General features: G+C 34.6%; 1 protein-coding gene across 2 annotated transcripts; it reads right to left on the bottom strand.

Annotated features, from left to right (window-relative positions):
- Window positions 1-3257: 3257 nt before the first annotated feature.
- gfral (GDNF family receptor alpha like) lies at window positions 3258-8994 on the bottom strand. 2 transcript variants are annotated; one of them, XM_087802838.1, is made up of 8 exons: window positions 8947-8994; window positions 8392-8451; window positions 7156-7215; window positions 6790-7099; window positions 3762-4018; window positions 3630-3698; window positions 3485-3563; window positions 3258-3422 (listed from the first exon to the last, which is right to left on the bottom strand). In XM_087802838.1, the coding sequence occupies exons 1-8, from the start codon at window positions 8981-8983 to the stop codon at window positions 3356-3358; spliced, it is 939 nt and encodes a 312-aa protein (XP_087658964.1). In that variant the 5' UTR covers window positions 8984-8994; the 3' UTR covers window positions 3258-3355. The 2 variants fall into 2 exon arrangements, with proteins under 2 accessions (XP_087658964.1, XP_087658963.1); XM_087802837.1 differs by having other exon boundaries at window positions 3485-3698.
- Window positions 8995-10752: the final 1758 nt, after the last annotated feature.

The following is a 10752-nucleotide window of genomic DNA, read 5'->3' as shown; positions in this document are numbered from 1 at the left end:
ACACTGATAAGTAAGGATGGACGATACTCAGTTCTTACATAAATTTAAAAAGCCAGACCAAAAGCATGTTTTTTTGGCTTATTTCGATTTTGGAATTTTCCCTGATTATTAATTATAAAGTTGTTCAATGTTTGCATATAAACATATATATACAAATGTAACCCAATCTGTGCACCCAATGGTTTTTTTGTGCGAGTGTTGTTGAGAGAAGAGGGACTCACGTGTTCTTATTCATGCTCGGAACTATCTAGAAGTCACTTTTTGGAAAATTTCAACACAAGTTAACCTTAAAACAATGTAAATATATGTCATGCACAACTGGAAATTAGTTTAATAATCATAATTTTTCCTTAAAACCAAGATTGCGCCAAAGCTTAATGTACGCTTTTATCCACCATCTTCGTACAGAACACATCAAATCAAATAAACCAGACGTGAACTGAACTCGGCTAACAAAGACAGATATAGCTAACAAATACATTTTGTACAATATTGCATAATTCTTTAAACACCGGTGACCAATAAGGAACGTCCTTACACTACAATTATTGACACACATTTTTGTGGAGGTAGTTTTGTTTCTTTACAATAAATAATGTAAAAAAAAAAAAAACGTTTGCGCTCAATGAATAATAAAAAGTACTAATTTTCAATTTCTATAAAAAAAATACTTTTGAAATGTTTTCACTTCAATTTTTAAAAAAAATGGTTTAATTCACTTTTTATTCAAAGTATTTAATTCTATTTAAATCTGTTTTTTTTATTATTGAGGTTTTGAAATATATATATATATATATATATATATATATATATATATATATATTTTATAGCAAAGAAACAAAACTACATTCATCTGTCCATTAGTCCCTTTCCAAAAAGTATAATCAACATTTTAAAAAATTATTGTACAGGAAAACCACTATATCTCATACAGAACACAATGTCAAATAAACCAGCCATGAAATGACATATTTGTTTTCCAAGTAAGACTTGACTTGAAGACTTTACTTTTAATTTAATTTAATTTAATTTTTTCGATTTTTGTTTTTCATGAGAAATCTAACAAATGCGTTTCAGACAGGCCCTGGTGGGTCGCGAAGGTATTGCAAGTGGGCCGCAAAATCGTTTCCAAAATGGTATAATTCTTTTGTGTGAGGGTGGATGTAATTATATAAAAATAAAAATACACACAATAAGGTTTTAAATGTTAAAAAGGATATTAGACATTTTCAAATATTCTTTTCATTATATTGTTTTTCCTTTGAGTATTTATATACTGTATGGCAAGGAAATGCGAACGCATTATAATACCTTCGTATTTATGGGGTCTGAGGTGGGCTGCAAAGGTTTTTGAGACTTAAAAGTGGGCCCTGAGTTGGAAAAGGTTGGGGACCACTGCTTTAGAGATCTTGTGTGGGAGTTGAAATGACAGAAACCGGAGTTCAGCATCATATTCAGAGATATATTGAGCCACGTCTGCAAAACAAAAGAAAATCAATAAAAGATTTATTTAACAGACTCGAGGCGACTCCGTTTCAGCATGAATGAATGAGAATCTACAGAAATGGTAGAGCAACTCCAAAGTGCAACCCAGGGGCGATTTGCTGCCCTTCAGTTTTTCTTTCGATTCTAATTTTTATTATCCAGAGAGTTGACAGTTGTTTAAATTGAATAAAACTGTTCAAACATCAAAGAAGTTTCTGATGATAAGAGTCCATTAAAAACCTCACAAAGTACAAAGCACTTGATTTTTTAAACACATTTTTCTGTCTGTCGCTGCAAATATTTTTCGTTCTTACATGACATTTATCATCTTTGGTGTCTGACCAATAATGAAACGTTTCGCTTTTGTTTCCTCATAATTAATTTTAAAAATTGCTTTAATAAAAAATTATTCACATTTTTTTTCCCCAACCTAATAGACTTAATAATACAGTTTTTATCTCAGTTGCTTTGGTGCTTTTTTTCAGATCAGAATGAAAATTCTCATAACTATTAGTTCAACCTCCGTCATTCAAGCACATCATTGTAGCAATTTCTCCTTCCTACAAATTGCAAATGCTTTTGGACATGTCTCAGTTGCTTTCATACAATTTTCTGCTGTTTCATAACATTGTCATTTGCTTATGTCATGTCAGTCAAAATGAACTTTACTTATGGATGCTGAATAGTCGTTCCCAATAAAACTAATAGTCTTCATTCATTGCTTGAGTCATTACACACACATTTGTTGAACTAGTTATCAAATTCTGTCAAGCAAACTTTTATACCTTTCTTTATGATTTTTTCCTGGAAATGTCTCTGTTCTAAATTGAACCATTGCTCTCAGGTGGACTTCAGCTTTCACTCACGAGGAGGTGTGTGAAGTATGTGTTGTAACCAATGACAAGCCACTTGTTCACAGTCACTCAGGGATGAATCCCATGAACGCATGGGAAGCACTTGGCAACCATATATGAACCGAGCAGGACATAGTGTGTACCATTTCTACAATTCTGTGAAAACATTAATGGAAGGTCGGCATCGTGGAAGAGGATTGAGGATGCTGGGAGGAAGGGGAAGGGCACCAAACAGGGGAAGAGGGAGAAGAGGCCAAATACATAGGCAGATTCCCCTAACTACAGCAATGTGTAACTTTACTGTAGTTTTCAAATGGCTGTACAAGTAGTGTATAGTGCTGTCTTGAGCATTTTCAGGTAGTGTCACCGAGTTCTGACCTTTTTTTGCATTGGAAAACACTGAGAGAATAAACTGTCATAATGAAATAATAGACTATCCATTTTGAGCAAGTGACGTACTTTTGCAGGTTATCCACTAGGTTTTGCAGTTTGCACTAATTGTTTTGAGAAATGCACTTACTGCTGTGCAAATGTTTATAGTGATGTGAGAAAAGCACCAAAGCAACTGAGAAAAACTGTAATAACTAGAAAACTTTATGAACTTTATTTTTTATTTAAACTTTTTTACTTTTTCACTCGAATAAAACAAAAACCCACCAAACACAGAAAATAGATTACTTCAATCAAATAAATGCTTTCAAGTTAAAACATAGTGTTTATTTTGAACTTGTTTTATTTTAATTTAATTATTTTCTTTTTTTTTATTAAAGCAAATTTATTTATGTATTTTTATTTAATAATAAAGAAACAAAACAACTTTCGTATGTAAAGCTTTTGTTTACTTTTTCAAATTAAAGAGCAAACATCAAAGTACAACAATAATAAATAATAAAACAAACAATCCCCAGTTATGTTTTACCGAAAAATTACATTGATAAGTGACAGACATGTTGAGAATGAAGTCAAGGATGTACAAGAGAGATTTAAAAGCTCCTCTTTTTTTTTTAAAGTAATCTTCACAGAACCAGATCACAGTCGTTCTTCTGAGGAGGATGGAATCGTTGATTCTTCTTTCTTAACAAACTGCAAGAAAAAAGGACTTTAACTGTAAGACAGATTATTTACTGGGGTAAGGATGAACTGACCATATTCTGGCTGCAACAGCGAGGATCAGAAGAAACATTAGAAGAAGAATCACAGAGGAACAAACGTAGAGAAGATCATCTGGAAAGAAGATGATAAAAAACATTATAATTAAAAAAAGAACTGTTGAGAAAGGGTCAATCGTACAAGTTTGTTGTTGTGAATTTTGAGGAGCTGGAGGCTCAGTAGAAACACTGTTGCTCATCAAAGGATTGTCTAAAAACAAGAAAACATGAAGTCATGAAAAGTTAAAAATCTGGTTTGTGGTTTGAAACTCACTGAAATGTGTCCTGGCATGGAAAATCTCCCAAATCCTGTTGCAGGAAAGCAAATTTTGGCCCTGCAAGCGCTCGCATGAACAAGGATGATGAAGCGGAGTACCCAGAGTAGCGATGTAGGATTCTCTGCACCTGGGGTCACGGCCTAGAATCAAATCTGGGTCCAACTGAGCCAAGCATTCCTGACCCGGGTCAGAACCGTGGCAGTGACGGTCCTCTTCTCTCCAGCAGTTGTTCTGGAGGTTCACCAGCAGATCTCTGAGGAAACAGAAACATGACGTGATGTTGAGTCTGTTTTTATTCATATTTATTTTGTTAGCATCAGTTAGTTCATCTATATTTTATTGACACTTTCTCTCCTTGACATCATCTCAAACTTTGGTTATTTATTTACTTCGGAGTGTATTTTGTTTGATTTTGTCCTTTTTATTTATTTGTTTTTTGTGTGAATTTTGCTTTGTCTTTCTCTGTTTCATCATTAGTTTTGTTTTGTTTTTCTGTTTTTTATTATTGTGTTTCATTTTGTCTACTTTATATTTAATGGTTATTTTTCTCTGTTTTAACTTTTCAGTTAATTTAGTATGATTAGTCTGTTTTGTTAAGTTTGTATGTCTTGTTTTGTGTGTTTTTTTTATTTTTCCTGATTTTCTTATTTGTTTATTTGTCTGGTCTATTTTTTTTAAGTTTTCCTTTTTTGTTTTTTGTCTGTTTTGCTTTGCTTCACAAGTGCTACTGAAAGGTTCTGTCCAAACACAAAACACACAGAACCACAGACACACAGACAAATACACAGACACAAAAACACACAGACAAACACAAAGACAAACACACAGACCAACAACCAAAAGAAAACATCATCTCACATGAACTTTCTTTCCACAAGTCAGATTCGTAGGTTTATTTTTGAACTCACTTAATATTCAACAGCGAACATGTATATTTTAAAATTATTCAGTGATTTTCTGATGTTATGTTTGTTATCTCTCTCTATGCAGTACACTTTATGGTTTATCGTATTTCCTGTGTGTGTTTGTATCACACACTCAGGTGTAGTGTACAATGAAGGAGGATGTGAAAATAATTGTCCATTTTGTAGTAGTATGATGAATAAAAAAAAAAGTGTAATTCTGAGTCAATAATCACTCGTCTGCTCTGAAGTCACATGACTGGTCGTATAACACATTGATACTGAAGTACACAACTGATGATGTGCGCGAATATGATTCACTACATCTTCAGATGTCTCAATGATAGCAGACAATCAGAGAGACAGCAGACACAGAGAGACAGACTGGCACAAAGAGAGCTCGACCTACACATAGAAAGATAGACAGACATATAGAAAGAAAGACAAACACATAGAAAGACAAACAAACAGACACATAGAGAATCAGACAGACACATTTATAAAAATGCAGACACATAGAAAGAAAGACTCATAGATAAAGACATAGCTAGACACATAGAAAGAGAGACAGACAAACACATTGAGAGACAGACAGGCACATAGAGAAAAAGGCAAAGACAAAGATAGAAAGACTGATAGATAAAAACACAGACAAACACAAGGGAACAAAAGACAAACAAATAAAGAGAAAGGCAAACAGATAAAGAGAAATACAAATTTTCATCCTCAAACTGGACCAGTTGGGACTCAACACCTTCCTGTCCTACCATCAATCTCACACGGACAGACAGACTGACAGACAGACAGACACACACACACACATAGAGAGACAGACACACAGACACGTAGAGAGAGACAGATAGTTGAATACAAAAAAACTGCTTCAAGCTCCAGAAATGAAGACGTAATAAATGTCAGAGACCAAACAGAACATGGTCTTTCTTAAGGTCATCCTGCAGACACTGAGATTACTCCTGTATCACTGAGTTCCTCCCAGCATCAAGTTCTCCCTCTGGTGCGACTATAATTGTTGGACTCTCGGGAAAGACTGATGCCTCTTATCAACTCCACAGAGATGCTGATCCACTCTACACAAACCAGCAGGAATGTAGTCTCATCTAATACACTTCAGCTCCTGCAGCACCAACAGTAATATGTCACTCTCAGATTTACAGATTATTTAGTGTCAATCAACCTCTGGAAGTTTTTGAACTATGGAAGGAAACCGGAGTAACCAGAGTAAACCCACACAATCACGGTGAGAACATATCAACTAAACACAGAATTGTATTTGTCGATACTGAAACATGATACAAACTTCAAGCTGAGACGATATATTTTCCATTCGTTTTCCTGCAAATGAATAGATGTATTTTTTAGCTGGTTTAGTAGGACTTGATCTAAACCTGAAACTTTTTCCTAAATTAATACCACTTTCAAGCCCTTTTTCTAACTCAACAAAAGCACCTCCAACCTACATGACTCTCTCCTTGTCTCACTTCCTCTCAGTGAACTCATCGAGCAATCTAAGGGAATGTTTTTATGATTGTCATCTGTTCTCCTATTCCTTTTTTTTTACACAGAGTTTGATATTGATTTGAAGCCTAAATTGTTAAAAAATCAAGTGTTCAATATTCAATATTTTTTATTTGTAACCTTTTAAATTCCGCATAAAAATGTTGGTAAAATAGCTTAGTCACATGATCGTCTGTGCGTCACATGATTGGCTGAAAGTTAGATCAAGAAGCTCACTAGTCTTAGTATTGTCTTGTGGAACTAATACACTAAGATTTTTATATTAAAATGAAAAGACTAAGACTTGAAAAATATTGCATTTCGAAAATACATTTTGGAATTATTGGAATCCCAATATGAAACTAAGTGGAATAAAATTTAAAAAAATAAAAAAATGACTGTGAGTATGTTCAAACTTTAAAATTGAATCATTCAAAATATTTTAAAAAAAGAAATATTTTAAATCAATTTATTTAAAACAGTCATTAAATGCTAAATAAAAGTTTTAAAGTTTTAACATTTAGTTAGTCTAATGTCACTGATATACTTCCATTGTTTTGTGCAGCACAAGATGAACAAAAAGTTTGTGTGATTGTTTTCAACACACCTGCACTCGTTGTCAGCCTCACACTGGTCGACTCTCTCCAAGCAGAAGCTTTCCTCCTGCCTGCAGGCTCCGCTGTGAAGCATCTGTTTCATCTGCAGGCAGCTTTGATCCGAGGAGTCGCACACACACATGGCCAACCTCTCCTTCATGCTGACGGGCATCTGGGCGTAGAAGTTCTGGGTGGCTCTCCTGCACTGCCGGCCGTCACACTGATCTGACGCACAGGCCTGCAGGACGGGGGCCAGATGTTTGTTGCACTCAGAGTCGCTGACACAGACCCGGACCTGCTCAGAGCACCAGGCGTCGTGTGCTGGACATAAACATATATTCTATTGTCTGGACCAATCACAATAGGGACATTATTACCTGGGCTTTGTAAATAGCTCCGCCCCCTGTCTGCCTTTGTGCTCCTCTTCTTCTGATCTGCTGAGCAAATAAAGAATATAAGACTATTTACCCTCCAGTTAACGCACCTGCAGTAGCCATTATTACTTTTATTGACTATATTCAACTTCAGGGTTTTGATTTTAAATATTTATTCACCACAGGAGCTCATATACGGTATAGACAGTATATTGTGAAAATGGTGATTCATTTTTTTTTTTTTCAATTTTAAATATGGTGAATGAAATATGAGACCTTACATTAAACATCAATAAATAATCATTTTAAAATGGTTAAATTTAACATGAAAAAACATTAATTTCAACAATTGTTTTAATTCCAGAGATGATCTAAGTGTTTCTGATACAAAATATAGTTTAATTTATTTACTTATTCTGTTATTGACCTCCACATGTGATTGACTTGACTTTTTTTCATATGAAACAAGTAGGCAACATTTTTTGTATCACTAGTGATTCCATATAATTTGACTAGTTAAAGGCCTTAAACTAGTTAACTAGCAACAATCTCAATCAATCAATAAAGTTTATCTAATCTAATCTAATCTTGGGCCAAACTAGATAAGGTCAAACAGGCTTGAATTAGTTGACTTGTGAGGATGTTGGCCTGGTTTTGCTTTACCTTAAACATGTGCAACTTGGTTTCTAGTGAGCTAAGTTCATCATATATCAAGGAAATCATATAAATATTTCTATATATTTGAGCCTCAAACATTACATCTATTATTTTTGTCAACACTGAATTCAAACTTCTTATATCAAAGCAAAAAATATATAATACTTATATACTTACTTACCATCGTTCCAGAGATATAATAAAAAAAAGTTTCAAAGGTAAAGAAAAAAGTAATTAGCCCAACAGATCCCGAGGCAGCAAAGACAATATTGCACCTGGCTCTGGTCGGCATTGTGAGTCCAGCGACCCACAAAGCTGCTCCTCTACACACAAACACACCCGCAGAGAAGGAAAGTGCTGCAGCACTGTTTTGATGCTCATGTTACAGATCATCGCGCCCTTTATTTGACATCCTTGAATCACACAAGAGAAGCAACAGGTGGATCATCATCTCTGTGGTTACTCAGAGCTGCTCTCGGCTACTGCTGCCCTTATTGCATTTAAAACCGTTCTCAAGGTCCAGGAATACGATTACGGTTTCTGACAAACGACAAATATCCAATTGACAGAATTGATTTTCACCTTCGCAGGCGGGATGAGCTGGGGTGGCCATTGGAGTGGAAATGTTTGCGAGTGCGATTACTGAAAGAAAAAAAAAGAAAGAAAAAAGTTGAACATATACAAGGGCAGAGATACAAACCTCTCACTCTATTTTTGTTTTATTTAACATCAGAGTGTCTTAAACATCAACTGTAATCGTGATTGTCAACATTAAGAACATTCTTTATGTAAATTGATTTATTTATTTTTTCATCAGAAAAAAATAAACTTTCTTTAGATTTAAAAACAAATACTTATGTTTGTAAATTATTTCAATTTTTTATACAAATAAAATTGATGATGTTTTGGCAAATGTACAAGACTTAATATATTCTAAATTTTATTTTACACTTTGTTCAACAAAACCAGACCATGATAGAGAAATAACACATATACAGCAATAATAGTGTATAAAAGTATAACATTGACAGTGCTAAAAAAAAAGAAGCAAAATCATCACACCAAAAAACATGGTTATATAACATGAAGAAACATAAATGAATTAATGTATTAAAATAAAAGTGAATTCAAACTCACCTAGCACAACAACAGGCTGGAGGAGATCCATCAACATGGTTGTCGAGGATGAAGTGTCCGACTGAGGCTCTGCTGTGACTTCACGGTTTGTGTGTCTAATGGTTAAACACGCCCTTGTCTAACTGGATCATTGAAGGTTTCACCAAAGAGACGAGCGAGAAGGTTGAAAACTGTCCACTGAGGGCAGCGAAGAATTACACCATCCTCAAGAGAACACTGGTTCACTTTTTAAATACGTGTTCAATTCAGACCAGCTCTAGACTAGGACCATTAGTCCTCGCTGATACACCGAATACTGTGAAGAGGCTGGGATGAGAACCAGCTCCTCTAAATTGGAGACCATGGTATTCAGTCAGAAAGAGGTTGATCTCCATGTAGGAGGAGATGACCATATTAGGGACTTGGTCACAAGTGACGGTGAGATGGAGAGATGGATCACTGCAAGATGTTCCTGCTCTCATAGAGAACGAGCAACAATTTTCAACTGTAATCAACGAATTTTCAAGTGAAGGTTAGAAAGGATTAATTTTTTAAATCGGCTCTAAAAGAATTAAAGAATTTATTTTACCGGATTACTACTTTGTATGTCAGAGTAAAACCTGGCTTCTGACTGTGAGGAGAATTTTTATTAGACTACTTAGTTTAGATTAACTGGAATTACGTTTATTGTGTGAACTCAATGCTTTCATTCAAATGAAAAATCATTTTTGGTCAACTTTGAATTCAACTCATACTTAACTTTACATTTTATTTATTTATTTGTACTTCTGTTGATTGCCATCTCATCCATAGATAGCATATCTATAATGTAAAATTTAAAAAAAGAAAACTGTGTATCCAAGTCACCCATCAGGTAAGTACAAATATACCTTGAGATAAATGGAACAAGAACTAAGAACTCAAATGTCTTTATCTGCATTTATATGTTGTTTATCTGCATAATTTCACACATTCAGAGCTGAAAGACAAGAAATGCAAAGATGAAAGAAAAAAGGAGATTGAATGTTTTCACTTTACAATTTAATTATTTGAGTTTTTTTCTTTATACAAATCGTTTTAATTTATATGAGAATATTTGCTTAACCTTCACGCAACAACTTTATATAATTTATTCATGACAACATGGCACTCGCCTTAATAGACTCGACTGTCTTTTGCGGCCTCATTACCCACGTCGGCTTGAATATCTCTTCCTCACATTAGGGAAAGTGTACGAAAATGCTGTTTGAGTACAAAAGACGTGAACTCAGTGGCAAACACAGTCTACTGAAGATGTCATTATTTAATGTGAATTTTACACTTCAAAATAAAAATGGATTGGTAAACCGACGGTAACTGTAATTTCCGTCTTAGACATAGACATATATAATAGACACCGCATCGACTGTAGACGGATGTGTATAAAGCGCTGCCATCTTGGTACAGTCTCATCAGAGGTAGATGTGCATTAAGAATTGCAGGGAAAGAGGTCTAAATCGTAAAATAAAATGATTTGCTGAATTCTGGACCGATTTTCAAACGGATTAGGTCCGTTGAATTCATCATACATCATACAACTGTCGGAAGAGCTGAGTATACGAACTAGATCTTGTGGGATCACATTTCACAGTTAAAATGTAATTAAGGGATAACATAGTATGGGCAGGTTGTTATTAATGGGATGACTGGGTGGCCTCTTCATATCATGTTCACTTCTTCATCTATCGCTACTTTTGTCATAATTTTAAGTTCTACCAAAGACTCTAGTATGAGGAGACAATGGGAACTGGCAGAAAAAGGGGAAGGTTTTGTGGGAAATGGGAGAGG

This window comes from Callionymus lyra, chromosome 11 (assembly GCF_982586985.1).
Source record: "Callionymus lyra chromosome 11, fCalLyr1.hap1.1, whole genome shotgun sequence".
In the NCBI taxonomy this organism is placed as follows: domain Eukaryota; kingdom Metazoa; phylum Chordata; class Actinopteri; order Syngnathiformes; family Callionymidae; genus Callionymus; species Callionymus lyra.
Note: the sequence above shows the minus strand (reverse complement) of the source record. Positions and strands in the feature narration are given on the sequence as shown.